At 46.7% G+C, this 20,817-nt stretch overlaps 1 protein-coding gene across 5 annotated transcripts in view; it reads right to left on the bottom strand.

Moving 5' to 3' along the window:
- Nucleotides 1-15,462: 15,462 nt before the first annotated feature.
- LOC123803610 (nucleoporin SEH1) overlaps nucleotides 15,463-20,817 on the bottom strand; it is a 168,763-nt gene continuing 163,408 nt past the window's right edge. For all 5 annotated transcript variants that reach the window (XM_087857493.1, XM_045815208.2, XM_045815207.2 and 2 more), the window contains one exon: nucleotides 15,463-15,907. In XM_087857493.1, coding sequence (XP_087713619.1) covers nucleotides 15,766-15,907 — 142 coding nt within the window. In that variant the 3' untranslated portion in view covers nucleotides 15,463-15,765. The remainder of the gene's footprint in view (nucleotides 15,908-20,817) is intronic.

Here is a 20,817-nt window from a genome sequence, read left to right as displayed (position 1 = left end):
AAGGAAGGAAGAGAAAAAAGAAAGAAAGAAAGAAAGAAAGAAAGAAAGAAAGAAAGAAAGAAAGAAAGAAAGAAAGAAAGAAAGGAAGAAGGAAAATCTTGAAGGACTGATAAAGGATGTGATGAAAGAGTGAGACATGGAATTTGTCAGCCTTCAATGTGTCCAAAGGCTCAATCTGGGACACTCAAAAAGACCAAGAAAGCACAGTCTGCTGAACGGTCTTCGGCGTGGCCGAGTGTGGGGTCAGGTTTTCTCCTGCCCCCACCGCACGGAACAGCTTCGGTCAGGTTTTCTCCTGCCCCCACCGCACGGAACAGCTTCGGTCAGGTTTTCTCCTGCCCCCACCGCACGGAACAGCTTCGGGAAGGGAAGGCACCTGTATCAAATGCCTCTTCCTGGACCTGAGGCCCCAGCCAGCCAACAAATCCAAGTGCATGGGGACCTTGGGGCTGCCTGAGGCCCTGCCCTTCTCCTGGTCCTCCACAAGGAGCTCCTGGCCCTGGGCCGTGACAGTCCAATCACCCGTCATGATACAAAATCCCAGACCAAATGAAATGCCATTGGGAAGAGCTGTATATTGGAAGTTTTGGCATCTTCCCATGACTGATTTTGCTACTTTTATGCTAGAAAAGAGGTTAATTGTTTTTTCCCCAAGGTGGGCTGACTGCAGATTTTTTTTTTTAATTCTTTATCTTTTCCCTTTTCTTATTCATTCCCACGTGGCTAGGTTTTCCTTTTTGACCAAAGCAGAGAAAGGCAATGGAGTGATGCCCTGAAGTTGAACGGTGGGCTGCCTCCTCCTGCGAAGGGGGGACACGTGTGCTCCCCAGAGCCGCCCCAGCAGTTGCCTCAGTGATCCCAGGTCCTGAGGCTGTGTGGTCTGCTTACGCAGACATCGCGAGGGCTGGATTTGAACTTCCAAAATGGCCAATGTAAATGGTTTCACTGCAAATGGTTATCTGGTGTTCACAACACACACTGAGCGTTTGAATATTTATTGTGAGGGCGCAGCATTTGTCAGAGAACATACAAAGATCTCTTACCGCAATTATCTTGTTCCAGCTTTAAAATATCAGCTGTCACTTCTTTCACGGGTCTTGTGAGAAAGGAAAGTCCCTCTTTCTTTAACTCGCTTTTCCCTTGAACGCAATTACCACCTCATTCACGGCTCTTTGTGGCCACCTAATCTTGCTGATTATGCTGGTGACATGGCCACAAAGCGACATGACTGACAGCTCTGGCTGGTGACAGAGTGGCCACAAAGCGGGACAGGCCTTTGTGGGATGAGTCCCACTGACCGCCAAGCTCTGAGGAACAGGGCGGGAAGGTGCACGCAGGGAGGGAGGGCAGTGCGACCCCTACCTCACCCACGGGGGTCCCTTGCTTTTAACTTGAGAGCCTAGTGGCACGAAGAGCAAGGACTCCTGAGCACATCTGCAGAATTCACCCACTGTTGCCTCAACACGACACTCTGCACAATGAGGCGGGCAGGTCTGGAGGCCCGGCGTCCGTGGGGCCGCTGGGGCCTCATCTGCCCTCCCCAGGCCCTCCCTGAGTCCTGCCCCCGCCTCCCCCACACCGGGCTGGGGGGCAGCACAGGCCGCTGCAGCCAGGCGCCCAGCTGCACATTTGGTGCAGGGACCCCACGCACAGGGTCTCCACGGGCAGCGCTCCTGGGTCAGAAGGAAGCATATACGCCAAACTGGCCCGGTGCAGAGCCCCCCCAAAGAAGCCCCTGAGCTCTCAAGCTGACCCCTAGCTCCACTCCTTGGTGCAGGAAGTGACCCTGAGATTCACCCCTTAGATGGCTTAGCTCACATCAGATGCACTGGGTTGGTTATAGTCTCTGAATTTTGGTCTTTTTCCCTCACCTTTCCTTTTTGGACGACAGCAAAAATACATATTATTTTTTTTTTAAGATTTTATTTATTTATTCGACAGAGATAGAGACAGCCAGCGAGAGAGGGAACACAAGCAGGGGGAGTGGGAGAGGAAGAAGCAGGCTCATAGCAGAGGAGCCTAATGTGGGGCTCGATCCCAGAACGCTGGGATCACGCCCTGAGCTGAAGGCAGACACTTAACAACCGCGCCAACCAGGTGCCCCAAAAATACATATTATTGAAACGTTATCCACCCTCCCATAATGCTACCTGGTTATCACCGCAGAGTATGTTCTGCAAAACGTTCCCTGTGCTTTTATTACCATCCACGCTATTATGGTCACTCGTCTTACAGAAAAGGATCGTGCTGTGCGTGCTGTCTCACAATTTACTTTTTTCTTTACTCTATCGTGGTCATCTTTGCATGACTGACATTTTTTGTAATTGATCTTTGATCGGTTTTAGGAATAGCTCAGGCTTGGGCTTGAGGGGAAGCAGTCGGCAACCCTGAGAATCAAAACTCATCTCGCTGGCTGGAGCCCACTCTGCAGCCATTCCTCTGGGGGAACTGCGTCGGCGCCCTGAAAACAGGCTTGCTTCATGTCCAAAGATTTAAATAGCTAGAAACGCGGAAAAACTCTTGGTGGTTTAGGATGGACATTAAAATAACAGAAAGACTTATCAACTATACTTGAATTAAAACAAACAAACAGAAAGCCAAACTTCAAGTGCAACAGAGTGACCAGAAGCACCGTCACCAAAGGTACCCAGGCATGGTTAACATTTCACTTCCCAAAGGCAGGGCAGGTTGGGGGAGCAGCCCTGCAATTGAGAATGACCAAGAAATCCTTCCAGATCTCTCAGACCCTCCAGGGTCTCTGCCACCAAAGGCTCTCCAAGGTGACTGGCCAGGAGAAACCAAGCCACGCAGCTCTGTAAGCTGTTTCTCACCGTGAACACCGAACTGAAACACTTTGTAAGCCGAGCTGATGGGGAGCGTCCAGCTACCTGGTTACCTCTGCTGGCCGAGAGTTCCCACACTGGGCCCTGGAGAGGGACCCCAGCCTCTATGGTTCAGCAGAGACACCTGGGAGAATAGTGAGGGTCTAGAGTGCAGGCTCTTCAGAAGGAAAGAATCCATCTAGAATTTTACTGGGAGGTGTCATTTCAAAAGACTTCTGAGTGGCACCTGGGTAGTAAGAGTCTGACTTCGGCTCAGGTCATGATCCCAGGGTCCTGGGATTGAGCCCCACATCGGGCTCCCTGCTCAGTGGGGAGTCTGCTTGTCCCTCTCCCTCTGTACCTCTCCCTGCGTGCTCTCTCTCTCTCTCAAATAAGCAAATAAATTCTTTTTTTTTTAAAAAGCCTTCTGAAAAGGGCTACTGTCAATAGGTAATATTTGGTTGCCCAATTAATTGGCCCAAATACCTTAATTAATAAGTGACAGCTTCCATCAAGTTTACTGAATGTTGGCAGAAAAAATCTCTCACTAAACTCATTTGTTATGTCTACCTTTTAAAACATCATTACAAAAATTGTTAATACTTGAACATGTTAGAAGCTTTGGACAGCCCAGGAAAGGCAAGCTCTCCCCCTACCTTGGTCCAGAGGTTCCGGGGTTCTGCCTAGAAGCAAGTGCTGTTACAGGGCGCTGCGTGGGAGGGTTCCCAGGCACCCAAGCAGGGTAATCCGTGCAGGATCCCAGCTCAGTGTTGGCTGTTAGTGTTGTAAGACAGCAGGAGGTCTGGGCTGGCAGCTCCATAGTGGCCTACGTGGCCCAGGGCGTCATCCTCTTCCCTGCCATTCTCAGAAGTGTCTTCTTGTCCACACGTTTGTCAATACTTGGCCACAGATGGCTGCCATTGCTCCAGGTCGCATGTGACAGCATCCAGAGCCCGAAGGGAAGGATGGTCCTGTCCTCAGAGGGTCTCTCTTTTGGGCTCAGCTTCAGGGGATGCTAGGATAGCCAAAGTCTGGCACATTCGACCTTCAGCCCTGGTGGGAAGTGGGTGAGGGATGGCTACTGGCAGGTACCTGCCACGGTGAGCTCTGCTCCCAGCATTCAAACCCGTTGTGCACATTAAACCAGACACCATCTTTCACCTATTAGAGTGGGAAAACTAAAAGTTGGCTAACACACTGTCTCGGCAAGGATGTAGAGAAACTCTTCATAAATTTCTGGCAGGAGTAAAAGCTTGTACAACCACCATGGAGAGCGACTTGGTAATCTCTATCCAAATTAACACTGCTCATACCCTTCGACCCAGCAATTCCACACTCCTAGTATTTTATCCTACAGATATCTTTGAACATACGTGAAATGACATCTGTATGTGGACAGTCCTAGTAGTGCTGTTCACAATAGAACAATACTAGAATAGTCAACATATCCATCAAATAAAGATTGTCAAATAAATAATGGTACAGCCACATGAAGATGCTAGGTGGCCATTCATGAGAATGAGGAGGCTTTATATGTGTGGATACAGAATGATTTCCGAGGTATATTTTTAAGTTAAAAAAAAAAAAGCAAATATAGTATACTGACTTGCGTTTTAAAAATTATATCTATAATTATATAAAACTACAATTATATGGGTTCCCCGGGTGGCTCAGTTGGTTAAGCATCCAACTCCTGATTTTGGCTCAGGTCATGATCTCAGGGTCGTGAGATTGAGCCCCACCTCAGGCTCCATGCTGGTGTGGAGCCTGCTTAAGATTCTCTCTCCCCCTTCTTCTGCCCCCCTCCCCAATAGCCCCTACAATTATATATAAACTTTATATCATTTATTATGTGTCAGGCACTGTTTTAAGCATTTTACAAATATTTACTCATTTCACAAAAAATCCAGGAAATAGACACTAGTATTCGTATTGTACTGGTGAGGAAAATGAAGGACAGGTCACATACGCCCAAGGTCACAGAACCAGTGAAGTGAGTAGGCGGGATCTGAGCAGTGTCAACCTGGCACATGCGAGGGCTTGTTCTCTCAATCTCTCTCTCACACCCCCCGGGAACGACAAGAAACTGACATACTCATTTGCTTCAGAGAGTCATCCGTGGCTAGTGGACAGGTGTGTGCAGACTAATATACTATAAACCTTTTGTATTTTATACCACGTGCATGAATTACCTATTCAAAACGATATACGTCATGGCAAATGTGGTTGTTGTTCCACGTTCTTCATGACTTCCTATAATACGCAGAATTACACCCCGCACCTTCTAGGCCCCCATGTTGGGTTTGCCCGTGTGACATGCTCTGGCCCCTGGAAAGGCAGTGACTGGCAGCGACAAGGGCTGGTTCCAAGCCGAGGCCTTGGGCGTCATGGCATGTGTCCGCAGGGCCACCTGTATCCCTGGTCTCACCCCAGGGAGAGCATGACACCTACTGGCCAAGAAGAGTGAGAAGCACAGAAGCTAGGAGCACCAGGCGCAGCCCGGAGCCCGGCCACCACGCGCAGGTGCAATATACCACACCCTGTGCGTCTCCCCGCCCCGTGAGTGAGAAGGGCAAATGCATCCGCCTAGACCACTGAGGTGGAGATCATCTAAAAGTTGATTAGCACCCTTATTTAAGAAATTTTAAAAGTTATTTGTGTTCCCCTTCTATTAACTGCCCATGTCTTTTGCCTATTTTTCTATAGAATAGTTTTCTTCTTAATATCTAAAGCCCCTTTACACAAGCGTTGTAAATTTCTCCCCCACTTGTCAGTTGTCTTTTGACTGTCGTTATGCTTTTTCCACCCAGAAATTTTTAATTTGCATGTGTTTGTATGTGGTTGAATTTATCATATTAGTCTTCCTTATAGGACTTCTAGATTTTGTTTCATAATGAGGAATTAAACGGAAATTCTTGTCCCATGTTTTCTTCTGGGACCTTTATAATTTCATTTTTCACATACAATTCATCTGGAAGACATTTTGGGATAACTCATCCCACTAAAATGCCTCCATATACGAAATTTCTATATGTATTTGGGTCTTTCTGGAGTCCACTCTGCCCTTAATTTTTCATAAACCAGTCTCACCCAGGCCATCTTAATTACCGTTGCTATGGCTTGAAGTGGCCAGTGAATCCCACCGCCAGCTTCTTCCCACAGGTTTCCACTGACAGATGGAAGATCAAATATAAGCTTCCTTGCTGCTCTGTTGCTTCCTAGTCCTTCCTGTCCTGAAGGTAGCAGCAGCCCTGACCAGCAGCGGCCCAGGCCCTCAGCTCTCAGATGGAGAGAAGGCCCAGAGCTGACCCCTCCTCCCCCAGGGGGCTGGGGGTGAGGCTGGAGGTGGGGCTGCCCGCTCTCTCTCCAAGGTCTGGAGGGTCCTCATCTCTTTACGGTGCCAGGAGGCCAACCGCCGGAGCCTCCCTCCCTCCTTACTCCCCCCCCCCCCGCCCCCGCACTGTCCTGGGGACTTGTGCACGGCATTGTTCCATATCAACATTAGAGTCACTTTTCCACTTAAAAATAATTTGTAGGTATTGTTACTGGAAAGGCATTAAATATGAGATCAGTTTAGGGAGAACCGACAGACTTAATTATTGGATCTTTTTCTTCAAAAGCAGATTCCACTATAATGCAAAATATCTATTCCAATTAGCTTCGCATTCACACGCTGAAATTGAGGAAAGCAGCATTTGCAGATGACTACTTAAAATCAACTTTGTGGGCGGCTGGGTGGCTCAGGGTTAAGTGTCTGCCTTCAGCTCGGGTCATGATCCCAGGGTCCTGGGATCGACTCCCATGTTGGGCTCCCTACTCGGCGGGTAGTCTGCTTCTCCCTCTCCCTCTCCCTGCAGCTCCCCCTGCTTGTGCTCTCTCTGTCTGACAAATAGATAAATAAAATCTTTAAAAAAAAATCAACTTCGTAACTAAAGCAGTAATAATTGTTATATAATCCTCACCAAACTTTAGCTCAAAGGCCATGTAAGATCCTAATAAGGATATATGTTAAGTGTAGGGTTTTATCCTTTAAAAAAAGGAGATGCTAGGCTGATGGAGATGCCCTAAGGAGGGTGGGAGCAAGAGCAAAGATGTGGGTGCTGGACAGTCCGCTGTGGATCCAGCTTTAAGCGCAGTGATGCCCCAGACGAGGGTTGAGACCATTCCCTGTGTTTGTGAAGAACTCTCAACCACAAGGGGGCGCAAAGCATTAGTCTGGGGGGACGCCCGCAGGCAGGCGTGTGACTCAAGCTACAGGGTCCTGCGCAGTAGTGAAGGGGGCGCGCGTCCTTTGTCCTATTTAAGCTTCCTTCCGCACCCTCCGGGGAGACTTTCAAGTCGCCTTCATATACATTTTACACATTTCTTTATACGTTTATTCCTAGGTGCTTTAACTTGTCTTCCGTTATATTCTGTCCGTTATTTTCTTATATACAGAGAGACAACGGATTTCGGTATATCGATTTTGTACCGGTCACATGACTGATCGCTTATTGTTCATAATTTTTAAAGGAAATTCTCTTGGAAACGCACATCAGCGATTAAATCACCTGTCTGATCCTTCTCATCTCTTCCCCTTGTCCATCTGCACAGGGGCCATCAGGTAGGCCTCCAGGGCCACACCATGTGACAGCTGTGGTGTAGACAGGCTACCCTTTTGCTCGTGGCTTGAAATAGAAATACATCATTATATTAGGGCACCTGCCTGGCTCAGTCAGTAGAGCATGCAACTCTTGATCTCAGGGTTGTGAGTTCAAGTCCCATGTTGGGAGTGGAGCCTACTTTAAAAAAAAATCATTAAATATGTATTAAACAAGGGTCCATTCATTCCTATGTTATTATTCATATATTCTTGGTATTTCCACTTAAATATATGCACAGAGGCTTCAGAAGTAAACCAGCCAGCCCTAGTCCCTGCCCTCACAGAGCTTCCGATTGAATATGTGGACCAGACGCTCCACAGAGAATCATTCCACACAATTACCCGTTAGTCAATGGGCCATCTTCCCGGAGGACCTGGAAGCAGGTAAGAAGGGTCCTCCTGTGGGGAAAGTGTCTCCATGAAAGGGAGAAAGTGTTGGGAGGCTCACTTCCAGGGTGGGGGTGGGGTCTGCTTGCGGAAGAGCAAGTGAGAGGGAACCAGGCTAGAACAGGCTAGAACAGAGGGACTAGGGCATGCGTGGCCCCAGCAGCAGAACAAACTGGACATTCTGGATGTTTTAATAAGGACAAGCTGCTCTGCCGATAGAGGTGCCCTCTGCAAAGCTGTGCCACAGCCAAGTGGCACTGGTGTCCGCCCCCACGCCCCCAGCGGTCCTACACCCACCCCCACGGATCTGGAGGATGCCTGTTGTGAGTCCGTTCAGATGATGAGGGGTTTCTGGCCCTGCCTTGAAGCTTCTCAGGGCCCAAACTTCACGTACAGCAAAGCATAAAGACTGCATTTCGTCATGCGGACCCTGACACAAGGGCAGTTTTGTGGGTCAACCGCAATATAAGGAGAATCTGGCTGAACCAAGCTGCACCAGGCTTCCTGTCCCACCTGAAGTCGTAGGAAGAAGAAAGCTGCCTTCGGCAGTGTATGCCAAGCCTGCTTATCAAACCAAACCACCTTCAAGTGCTTACACGGATCTTTCAGGGTAGGCCCTGGCTGTAGCAATAAAAGTTATAAAAATTCCAAGGAGGGCTAAATGTCCAGTTGTGCTTTTACCTGCCTAGCTCCTCCTTCACTTCAAGGTCACGTGAGCTCCTCAAGGCCAGGGGTGCTCAGCTGTCAACTTTCAAACAGGCGTTCCATTAGGCGTGCGCCACCCACCCTGCACGCCCTCCTGCCTAAACAAGCCCATCCCTCTGGCAGCCTGAGCTAAGTAACACGGACTCTCATTCTGCTCCCTTAGTGCTCAATAAGCCTAAACGCTTGTAATCATCTGCTGTGCATTTGAAAACTTACAGGATTCTTGGTTCTAGTATGCCTAGATCTTTGCTAGGGCATAAAGGGGAGTGTCCATTTGAGATCGAAAGAGAGCCTTCTAATCCCAAAAGAATCAATAGTTGTTGGACTGTCCCCACATGTTACATATAAACAGCAGAGGATCTGAAGGAGCTTGTCCCATTGGCAACAGTTTTTTCATTAAGCACCACTGTGTTAGGTATCTTCTGCCCCTTAACAAATGGCCACAAACTTAGTGGCTTAATAAACAAGCATGTATGATCTCAGTTTCTGTGGGTTGGGAATGGGGGCCGGCTTAGGAACTCGGTGTTGGAGTCTCTCACAGGCTACAATCAGGGTGTTGGATGAGACTAGGGTCTTGTCTGAAAGCTCAACTGGGGAAGGACCCACTTTCAAGCTCGTTTCCGTGGTGGTTGGCAGGATTCACCTACTGCCTTTTGACCTGCTGGACTGCACTTCTAGGCTCCCCCCAAGATTTCTTACCTAGTTTCTCATCAGTCTCCTGTAGATCATTCCTCACCATAATAGGTAAACATTAGGGGCACCTGGCTGGCTCAGTCGGTAGCATCTGCCTTTAGCTCAGGTCATGATCCCAGGGTCCTGGGATTGAGCCCCACATTGGGCTCCCTTCTCAGCAGGGAGCTCCTTGCCCCTGCTTGTGCCCTCTCTGTCTCACAAATAAATAAAAAATCTTTAAAAAACAATAGGTAAACCTTGAGTGCTTCCTCTGTGGCAGGTAGTGTCTCAAGTGCCCTGTATGCACTGTCACCCTTAATTCTCATCAACTCTATAGAGACAGACCCTTTCTTGGCAGGGAGGCCTGGGGGAGAGAGGGTCAGAGGCCTTTCTCCTACTGTAGCCTCCAGGCACCTGTGACCATGTCTGGGAACAGATCGGTGGATTGGTAACAGGTTGTGGCAAAAGGATACCTGTGGGTTTCTTATATTCCACGTGAGTAAAACCATATAATTGTCTTTCTCAAACTTATTTCTCTCAGCATAATACCCTCCAGCTCCATAATACCCTCCAGGAGTCAATGTAAATGGTAAGTATTCATCCTTTCTGATGGCTAATATTCCAGTGTGTGTGTGTGTGTGTGTGTGTGTGTGTGTGTTTATACAAGTGTGTGTGTATATATATATATACTCGATGGACATCTGAGCTCTTTCCAAAGTTTGGCTATTGTGGACATTGCTGCTATAAACATTGGGGTGCGGGTGCCCCTTCAGATCCCTACATTTGTATCTTTGGGGTAAATACCCAGGAGTGCAATTGCTGGGTCAGAGGGTAGCTCTATTTTTAACTTCTTGAGGAACCTCCATACTGTTTTCCACAGTGGCTGCACCAGCTTGCATTCCCACCAACAATGTAAGAGGGTTCCCCTTTCTCTGAATCCTCGCCAACATTTGTTGTTTCCTGTCTTGATAATTTTAGCCATTCTGACTGGTGTAAGGTGGTATCTCATTGTGGTATTGATTTGTATTTCCAAGTGATGTGGAGCATTTTTTCATCTATCTATTGGCCATTTGTATTTCTTCTTTGGAGAGATGTCTGTTCGTGTCTTCTGCCCATTTCTTGACTGGATTTTTTGTTTTTTTGGGTGTTGCGTTTGGTAAGTTCTTTATAGATTTTGGAACCTAGCCCTTTATCTGATATGTCATTTGCAAATATCTTCTCCCATTCTGTAGGCTGCCTTTTAGTTTTGTCGACTGTTTCCTTTGCTGTGCAGAAGCTTTTTATTTTGATGAAGTCCCAGTAGTTCATTTTTGCATTTGCCTTTGGAGACATATCTAGCAAGAAGTTGTTGTGGCTGAGGGCACAGAGATTGCTGCCTGTGTTCTCCTCTAGGATTTGGATGGATTCCTGTCACACATTTAGGTCTTTCATCCATTTTGAGTTTGTCTACAGTGTAAGAAAGTGGTCCAGTTTCATTCTTCTACATGTGGCTGTCCAGTTTTCCCAGCACCATTTGTTAAAGAGACTTTTTTTCCATTGGATATTCTTTCCTGTTTTGTCAAAGATTAGTTGACTACAGAGTTGAGAGTCCATTTCTGGGTTCTCTATTCTGTTCCATGGATCTATGTGTCTGTTTTTGTGCAAGTACTGTACTGTCTTGATGATTACAGCTTTGTAATAAAGCTTGAAGTCCAGCATTGTGATGCCACCAGCTTTGGTTTTCTTTTTCTTTTAAAAGATTTTATTTATTTATTTGAGTGAGTGAGAGAGAGAGAGAGAGAGCACGCAAGCAGGGGCAGAAGGAGAGGGAGAAGCAGACTCCCCTGCTGAGCAGGAAGCCTGAAGCGGGGCTCAATCCCAGGATCCTGGAATCATGACCTGAGCCGAAGGCAGATACTTAACCAACTGAGCCACCCATGCACCCCTGGTTTTCTTTTTCAACATTCCTCTGCCTATTTGGGGTCTTTTCTGGTTCCATACAAATCTTAGGATTATTTGTTCCAGGTCTGTGAAGAATGTTGATGGTAGTTTGGGATGGCATTGAATGTGTAGATTGCTCTGGGTAGCATAGACATTTTAGCGGTATTTATTCTTCCAATCCATGAATATGGAATGCTTTTCCATTTCTTTGTATCTTTCCTCAATTCCTTTCATAAGCATTCTATAGTTTTTAGAGTATAGATCCTTTACCTCTTTGGTTAGGTTTATTCCTAGGTATCTTATGGCTTTTGGTGCAATTGTAAATGGGATCGACTCCTTAATTTCTCTTTCTTATATCTCATTGTTAGTGTATAGAAATGCAACTGAAAATCATCCCTGAGTTTAAGTGAAGACTAAAAACAGATGCCCTCTTACCCAGTCTCATTTCTGGACTAATTAAATCAGTAATGATGCACATTAATCATCCCTGAATTCTACGGAACTCTAGGTCTTGCCTGCTAAATATCTTGCCTGGCCGAGAAGCAGGGCTGTGTGTCAGATGTGCTAATCTGTGATTTCAGGGTTGCTTTACAACCAAAGGGAATCAAACTCTTAAAAAGCAGACATACACCAATCTTACAATTTCTCTAATTACCCCAAGAACAGTTTTCTATTATCTGCAACTAGGCACCCAAGTCAGGAAAACCAAGGTTTGGACCCCAGCCCTGGCCCATAGTCTGAGCCTGAGTTTGCTCATCACACCAGACCATCTGGGTCATCCTGCCCTCCTGAGCTCAGCACCACCCACAGCCTACTACCAATCCACCGATCTGTTCCCAGACATGGTCACAGGTGCCTGGAGGCTACAGCAGGAGAAAGGCCTCTGACCCTCTCTCCCCCAGGCCTCCCTGCCAAGAAAGGGTCTGTCTCTATAAGAGTTGATGAGAATTAAGGGAGACAGTGCATACAGGGCACTTGAGACACTACCTGCCACAGAGGAAGCACTCGATCGATGTTTACCTATTATGCTGAGAACGGTCTACAGGAGACTGGTGAGAAACTAGGTAAGAAATCTTGGGGGAACCCTGGGATGATGTTCACTGGGGCTGGTGAGAAGCATGTTTGGGGTTTTGGGTCAGGACAGTGTGCAAAGAACCTTCCAGAACAATGAATGTGGTCAACCATATCATACATACATGAGGCTGACCAGGTCTGGGGATGTAGGGTCAGGAGGGGAGCCCAGGCCTGTGGTCACACAGAGCTTACATTCTTGAGGGAGACGAGTAAACTAGTCGACGAGTAAACTAGTCAACGAGTATATAAAAAGGGTCAGGTAGAGAGAGGGTTGTAATGTGAAGTAAGCAGTGTGATGTGAGATAGTTAGCAGGGGTTCCGCTGGACACAGTGGTCAGGAAAGGCCCCCCCTGGGGAGGGGAGAAACCAGCCATGCCAAGAGTTGGGGAAGAGCTTTAGAGGCCAAGGTCTAGCTGCGAGAAGGCCCTAGTGACTGAGCCAGAAAACAAAAGCCGCAGAACTGGTGCAAGTGGTTGGAGAGTGGATGAGGCCGCAGAGGGAGGCAGAGGCTAGATGACCAATAGCCTCCTAGTCCAACAGGGGAGTGAGTGTGGACTCAGACCAGGCGTAATGTAATTATGTATTTAAGCAGGGGAGCCCTGGCTCTGGTCTACATTTTTATAAATGTAACTCTGCCTGCTGATGGAGAAGGGCTTCCTGAGGCAGGAGCCCCAGGAGCAGTGTGGTGAGGAGACGATGGCGGTGGTCTGTGAGGATGGTGGCCTGGGCTATCGTGGCCACCTGTGGCCACAGACTGAAGGACTTCTGTGAGACAGGGGCAGTAGCGTTGATGGGGATGAGGGTAAAATACCCAAACCTAGGGTTTTGGCTAAGAAATTGGATGGACAGTGAAGACATCTATGGCGATGAGGAAAGCTAGAGAGAAACATCTTTGAGGTAGGGAGGGAATCCAAAGTAGGAGATACCTACTCCATAACCAGGTAGAAATGTCCAGCTGAGTCGGAAGCTCAGAGGAGAGGTTAAGACTCAAGGTATCAATCTGGGAAGGGATGGGAAAAGAAGGGGAACCAGCTTCTAGACGGAAAGCTAATTAGGAAAAGTGTAGGTGCTAACTCCGCCCCTCAGATGCCCCTCCACACTGCAGACCACAGTGAAGAGAGCCAGTGGTCACAGCTGCTGGACAGCGGTGACTGGCTGCAGCGAATCACCGGTTCACATTCAACTGCTCTTGAAACTCCAAGACTGTGGAAACTCCGTGCTTCCAAAACACAGAGGCGAAGGAAGAAATGCATATCCATAAAAGCATATGGTCTATGGAAGGAGAGTCACTTAGAGTTTTTGTTTTTCTTAACCACACCCCCCCCCCCCGTCTTTTTAAAATCTCCTCAGTATCACCTAAAAGGCAAAGTGATAGGTCCACAGAAATGTAACAACCCTGAGGAATTTAAAGACCAAACATTTTTTGAAAAGCAATACTGGGGCATCTGGGTGGCTCATTTGGTTAAGTGTCTGCCTTTGGCTCAGGTCATGATCCCGGGGAACTGGGATCGAGCTCCCTTTTGGGCTCCCTACTCAGTGGGGAGTCTGCTTCTCTCTTCCTCTGTCTCTCCCCCCAACTTGTGCTCTCTCTCTTGCTCTGCTTTCTCTCTCAAATAAAATGCTTTTAAAAAAATAAAAAAGCAGGGGCGCCTGGGTGGCTCAGTTGTTAAGTGTCTGCCTTTGGCTCAGGGCGTGATCCCGGCGTTCTGGGATCGAGCCCCACATCAGGCTCCTCTGCTTCTTCCTCTCCCACTCCCCCTGCTTGTGTTCCCTCTCTCGCTGGCTGTCTCTCTCTCTGTCAAATAAATAAATAAAATCTTTAAAAAATAAAAAAATAAAAAAGCAATAGCACTCATTCAAAATCTTTGAGGCTGAATATTATCAATTAAATACACATTCAAGCATGAAGTCACCCACATTTGATGCACGAAATCTAAACCGGAGTAGGACAGTATCAGTAACAGCAACAACTGTTTAGCTTGTGTTAAAATATAAATGTTTTTATATTTTATAAAATATAAAAAGTTTTTATAAATTTGATTTCTAAGACAATTTCTTTTTTTTTTTTTTTAAAGATTTTATTTATTTGACAGAGATAGAGACAGCCAGCGAGAGAGGGAACACAAGCAGGGGGAGTGGGAGAGGAAGAAGCAGGCTCATAGCGGAAGAGCCTGATGTGGGGCTCGAACCCAGATCGCCGGGATCACGCCCTGAGCTGAAGGCAGACGCCTAACCGCTGTGCCACCCAGGCGCCCCTCTATGACAATTTCTAAGCAAGAGAAAATAAGGTAGAAGAAGAAATTTCTTTCTTTTTTTCTTTAAAGATTTATTTTTTAGAGAGAAAGTCTGTGTGCAAGCGAGGGGAGGGGCAGAGGGAGAGAGAGAATCTCAGGCAGAGTGCCGTACCTGACATGGGCTCGATTTCATGACCCTGAGATCATGACCTGAGCTGAAACCAGCAGTTGGACGCCTAATGCACTGAGCCACCCAGGCGCGCCCCCCTCAAAGATTTATCTATTTGAAAGAGAGGGAGAAGAAATTTGTTTTTCTAGCTCCAGCTCACCATCACTGGTTCCACACTGTTGCAGACTTAAGCCATCCAGGAAGCTTCTCACATGTTCCACAGTCTTTCTGCTCCATCGATAATATCTCACTGTGATCACCCCCGGCCCCTACACGACTGCTCACAATCTGGGATTTTGCTCCTCCACACAAGGCTGTTAGCTGAGGCTCAGGAAACTTTATCGGGGGACTTAATAGTAATGGTTGAGAAGCAACCGATAATCATGTTCTTCCTGGGAAAACCAGGAAACCATGTCACACCTTTTCCACCTCATAGCTCAAGACGCCACAACGGGGCACTTCTGCACCCTCGGCGACTCACTGCCCCTCCGCCAGCCCCTGGTTGTGCAGCATTTCTCCTACGCAGGGTTCGGGAGCAGCTGTCCCACTTAGCTTTAATTGCAATAAATGCTATTTTAAAATACACCAACCTCTCCAATGCATTTGCAGGGAATATGAATTCCTCTACTTTGGAGAAAAACAATTTCTTTAAAAGTACACTTCCTTTCTAGTCTGGGCAATTAGCTAAGAGACAGAAGGACCAGAGAAGGAATTTCTTAGGGGAAAGGAAACTGTGTAATGGAGGGAAAGTCACAAAACAGACCCAGCAGCTTGAGAAAATAATTAGAATAAAGCAATATTCTGATTTCTGTAAGACATTATAATAAAAAAGACAGGTTCAGTGGAAATCACGTTTATTTCTGGATACACCACATTAAAATATATGCCCTATTTATTCAGAGTATCATAACCTATGCAAAAATAAAACTCTCTTCCCCTATAAAAAAGGTACGTACAATACCGCAGACTACATACATGATCTTTTAGTCCGGTCTTCAGTATTTAGCGTCTCAAGACAGACAAACATCTGGTTATATTTATCAAATCAATCTTACAAAATATATACAAAACAACATCGTAGTGTAAAAAAATGAAGTTACCAAAATATAACTTATGTACTTTACTTTACACAAAATGTATCTAGTTAATTTTTTCAAGAGCTTCACCCATTAGCCGAATAGCGACACTCTTGCCTTCATCTGTTTGAATAACAAGCAAAGCTTCAAACGTGCCCGCCGACTTTGGTCTGAACTGCACAGGCATGTTGATGTAATGCTGGGCTCTGGAAAGAGAAAGGAAAGGTCACCGGCCTGATGCTACCGCAGCAAGCACATCACCCACCGCAATACTTAGCACGATGCACAGCAGAGAGCACTGTCGATTTTCATGGAAGAACTCAGTTTTGTTACATTCAGCTTCAATTTGGTTCTCATTTCTTTGATGTTATTATTTAATAAGAAACTGGCACAAAGGAGAGGAAAACCTAAAATCGGATTCAAATAGTATTGCATATATATTCCTGGCCATCCAACAACAGGAGAAGGGAAATGAGAGGTCTGTTCTACCGTGTATGGAACTCGGTTCCGTCTGCAGAGGCAGGGAGTGGCCTGCCTCAGAAAGGGGGACAGAACACCTGACATTCCGCCCATCTTCCCCCAGCAGCACGCTCAACTGGGAAGGATATTAAACCAACCTGTCCCATGCCCGTCAGTTAACAGGGCAGGGCTGGACAGGTCTTGCTCCAGCATTCTTAAGAACGTTTATAAAAAATTCTCTTGAAAATTTATTTTCAAATTATGTTTGACCCTTGAACAACACAGGTTTGAACTGAGCAGGTCCACTTGTAGATTTTTTTTTTCTCCAAAAAGTGTAGTACTATAAATGTATTTTCTCTTATAATTTTCTTGATCACATTTTCCTTTTTCTGCCTTACTTTATTGTAGGAATATAGTACATAATACACATATAAAAATGTTAATTGACTGTTTGCTATTGGGAAGGCTTCTGGTCAACAGTAGACCATTACAAGTTAAGTTTTGGGGGAGTCAAAAGTTATACACAGATTTCCTACTGCATGGAGGTCGACACGCCAAACCCTTGCATTGCTCAAGGGTCAACTGTATACAGAGGCAGGTAATGAGCGTCCTGTGTTTAAAACTATTACGTTGGGGTGCCAGGTGGCTCAGCTGGTTAAGGCTCTGACTCTTGGTTTCGGCTCAGGTTATGATCTCAGGGTTATGAGATCGAGCCCTGTGTCAGGCTCCACACTCAGTGGGGAGTCTGCTTGAGATTCTGACCCTCTTTATCTCCCTTTGCCCCTTTCCCCACTCACACATGCTCTCTCTCTCTGAAAAATAAGTCTTTTTAAAAAGTAGTATTGTGTTGGGAGGTTTTTGTTCATAAAACTAGGTCCCAAGAGCTTCACAGATATACCTTTATTCCCATGGTGAATGAGACCACATATACTTTATCACAGCCTATGTGATGTCACTGACTTTTAGTCTTAATTGCCTTAAGTGAAAATTTATAGCTTTTAGACTTTCCTCAGAGGGAAGGTACCTCATCCTCGAGTCTCACCTCTGAACTACATGCTTTAAAGTTCAGCAGTCAGAACTGATATATGCTTTTGTTATTTCTTGAGAAAACTGCAGTGGGCTAGAAATTTAGAAAACAGTTTTAGTATTCCAAAGCCCTTTCCCTGGACATAACTGGTAAGGCAGAATTAAAAAAAAATACATATATGCACATGTGCACGCACACACACACATGCACTTTTTAAAACTGGGTTATTTTCCCCAAACGCATTATACCCTAATTTCCTGTGTCAAAGCTAATGTGCCTTTTTAAAAAATGGTACATAGTCTTTAGCACTGACGAACTACTATTCTACCTTTCATGTTAGCACTTCAGTACCCAGACTAATGTGGTACAATTTGCCAACTTAAGAGGTTTTATTACTTATGAATTAGTAAAAGTAATACAGTATCCTGAAATAAATCTGACAGACCCACAGGACTGTTCTATATTCAACTGAGAACGTGTTTTAAAAATGTATTACATGGGGCGCCTGGGTGGCACAGCGGTTAAGCGTCTGCCTTTGGCTCAGGGCGTGATCCCGGCGTTATGGGATCGAGCCCCACATCAGGCTCCTCCACTATGAGCCTGCTTCTTCCTCTCCCACTCCCCCTGCTTGTGTTCCCTCTCTCGCTGGCTGTCTCTATCTCTGTCGAATAAATAAATAAAATCTTAAAAAAATAAATAAATAAAAATGTATTACAATAAACATATATCATTTGCTTTAGATTCACAGATACTCTGAACAAACGAGAATGCAATTTAGAAAGAACTGTGGGGGCGCCTGGGTGGCACAGCGGTTAAGAGTCTGCCTTCGGCTCAGGGCGTGGTCCCGGAGTTATGGGATCGAGCCCCACATCAGGCTCCTCCGCTATGAGCCTGCTTCTTCGTCTCCCACTCCCCCTGCTTGTGTTCCCTCTCTCGCTGGCTGTCTCTGTCAAATAAATAAATAAAATCTTTAAAAAAAAAAAAAGAACTGTGAAATTTAACACACTCTAGAACACAAGAATGGATATATTTAACATAGTACCTTGTATATGGTACCTCTCTCTCTCTCACACACACACACACACACACACACACACACACACACATGAAAGGGGAAAGGTAAGGGTGAAGTACGCTGAGCCCAGAGAAGAGGTCTAGTTCGAAATCCCTTAACTAGGGGCGCCTGGGTGGCTCAGTCGTTAAGCGTCTGCCTTTGGCTCAGGTCATGATCCCAGAGTCCTGGGATGGAGCTTTGCATTGGGCTCCCTGCTCGGCGGGAAGCCTGCTTCTCCCTCTCCCCTGCCTGTTCCTCGCCCTACTTGTGCTAAATAAAAAATCCTAAAAAAGAATAAAGAAAATCCCTCACTAGCTGAGGACTGACAGTGCAGCAAAGCCGCAGACGAGAGCGAAGCAGCGGCTGAGGAAGAGCACTCTCAGCCCCTCCTGAACTCCATGCCCCCCGTCCACAGAACCTACGAAGTATACAAACCAGACTTAATTGCAAAGGAATACTCTGTGTAGGAAAAAAGTTGCCCATTAGCACAGTCAAGGTACCATCATTATCAAAGAAATTGAAAGGAAGTGACAAACGCCTTGGTTCCCGTGCATTAGTAAGCGGTAACGACAGCTCAGTGACCGTGCTGTCGCCGGCTGTGACTTGGCTGAGAACGTCCTTCCCTCTGGAAGGACCCAGCAAGGCCTGACAGCTCAGCAGCAGGAGCCGGCCAGGATGCTGGGTGCGTGCCGACGTGGACACAGGAGATGGGAAGTGCGTTCCTATCACGTCTCAGCAGAGTAGACTTGAATAAAACAATAGGTTAACAGAAGAATGCTGATTTCAGGGCTAAGTGGGAACACGGACGAATTCTTTTTTTTTAAAGATTTTATTTATTTGACAGAGAGAGACAGCCAGCGAGAGAGGGAACACAAGCAGGGGGAGTGGGAGAAGAAGAAGCAGGCTCACAGCGGAGGAGCCTGATGTGGGGCTCGATCCCAGATCGCCGGGATCACGCCCTGAGCCGAAAGGCAGACGCCTAACCGCTGTGCCACCCAGGCGCCCCCCGGACGAATTCTTTGTACAGAGATAGGACAGAAATGATCACCTGGAGCCCCTAAAACGAACTTTACCAAAAAACGGATGATCAGGGTTTCCTTTTCCCTATTACCTTCTTTATAATCTATTGCTTTAAGGGGGCTACATCCCCCACACACATCCATGCTCCCCACTTGTGAACGAGGCAAAACCCTGGTGGCGTCTGCGGGAAGCTCTCCTATTTACGCGGCAGTCAGTTTATATCCAAGAGGCCTCAGGCCGCTTTCCCGTTTCAGTGCGAGAACTTACCCAGAGCAGCCCCATCAGGCCTCACGACCGCCCTGGGGAAGGTGCCTATTTGGAGTAAGCCACGGATTACCTCATGTACCCTACAGATGACTAAAGTCACATTGTCACCCTGGAAGGCTGGAGTTCATGGTGTCATAGAGCAGACGGTGATCTAATGAACGAAAACATCACTAATGAAAAGCTGGGAACTGCTTCTCAGATTCTCAAAACAGATTCTGTTCCACCTGCCAAAGCAAGCTAACCGTTGCTCTCAACCAGCATTTGTATTTCATGGGCCCTTGTCCAAAGTCCAAGTGTCTAATATTTGGGAGAAATACAAAAGCACCCAACACTTACGGTAAGAACAGGCATCACTGGTTCAGTTTTGTGGTAAAAATTTTCAAGGCAGATACTGTAGCAAAGTTTGGTTCTCCACAAAGTTGAAAGAAGTCATTCTTATGTACAAAGAAACCAGCTTTTCTGCCTAACTGTATGTAAAATTTCAGCCTACGGAGGGGTCACGAGAGAAGTTCTCTATGACCTGGGGTTTACTTCACTTGGTCTTACTCATGTATTTAGCAGGGCCCACCTACTGTAATACACAGTCTAATATCACCGTCCTCAATCAGTAGGGCAAAGCTTCATTAACTCCTGCAGGCTGCTGGGAGTCAAGGACCCAGAGTGCAGAGCTAGAAAATGGGCAGTTAGTGGCTTTTTAAAACTTAGGCTTTCTCTTCCATGTGGCTGTTGAAGGGATTAAAGGAAAAGACGGACATAAAAATGTGGTGGTCCACCCAAATCCATGGGATTGGTCCTGATGGACGCCACCAGTAAGGCTGGCTAAAAGGAAGGTTTAGTCAGTGCTGCGGAAGAAGCTACCCTCTGCCGCGTGCCTCCTAGGGCTAGTCGCTAACATCTGCACGTCGCTCACGTCCTCCTCCTAACGAGCCCGTGCTGCCAGGAGCACTGTCGTCTCTCTTTCACAAGTCAGGAAACCGAGGCTTAGAGAGATGAAGCCTATGATAACTTTCTAGATACATTCACTATTTAATTTGCAGTTTGTGCCCTTCGGTCAGTCCCTGGGAGGCAAGTCCCTGGACCCTCAAGTACATGAATAGGTTTTACAGTGGGGAGGACGGCGGGGGTGGTGGAAGAGATGAAGAGAGGAAAGAGAAAGAGCAGAGGGAACAGACCTCCCCCTACAGCATCTTTTCAGTACCTAGAGATACGGGTAGCCTTCAGAGTATGGCTCTGCTAGTCTTAGGGCCTCAGAGGCAGTCCTAGAATGTTTACAGGGTGGTCCAAGTTTT

Source organism: Ursus americanus, chromosome 30 (genome assembly GCF_024610735.1).
Source record: "Ursus americanus isolate L20-20 chromosome 30, mUrsAme1.1.p, whole genome shotgun sequence".
Lineage (NCBI taxonomy): Eukaryota > Metazoa > Chordata > Mammalia > Carnivora > Ursidae > Ursus > Ursus americanus.
Note: the sequence above shows the minus strand (reverse complement) of the source record. Positions and strands in the feature narration are given on the sequence as shown.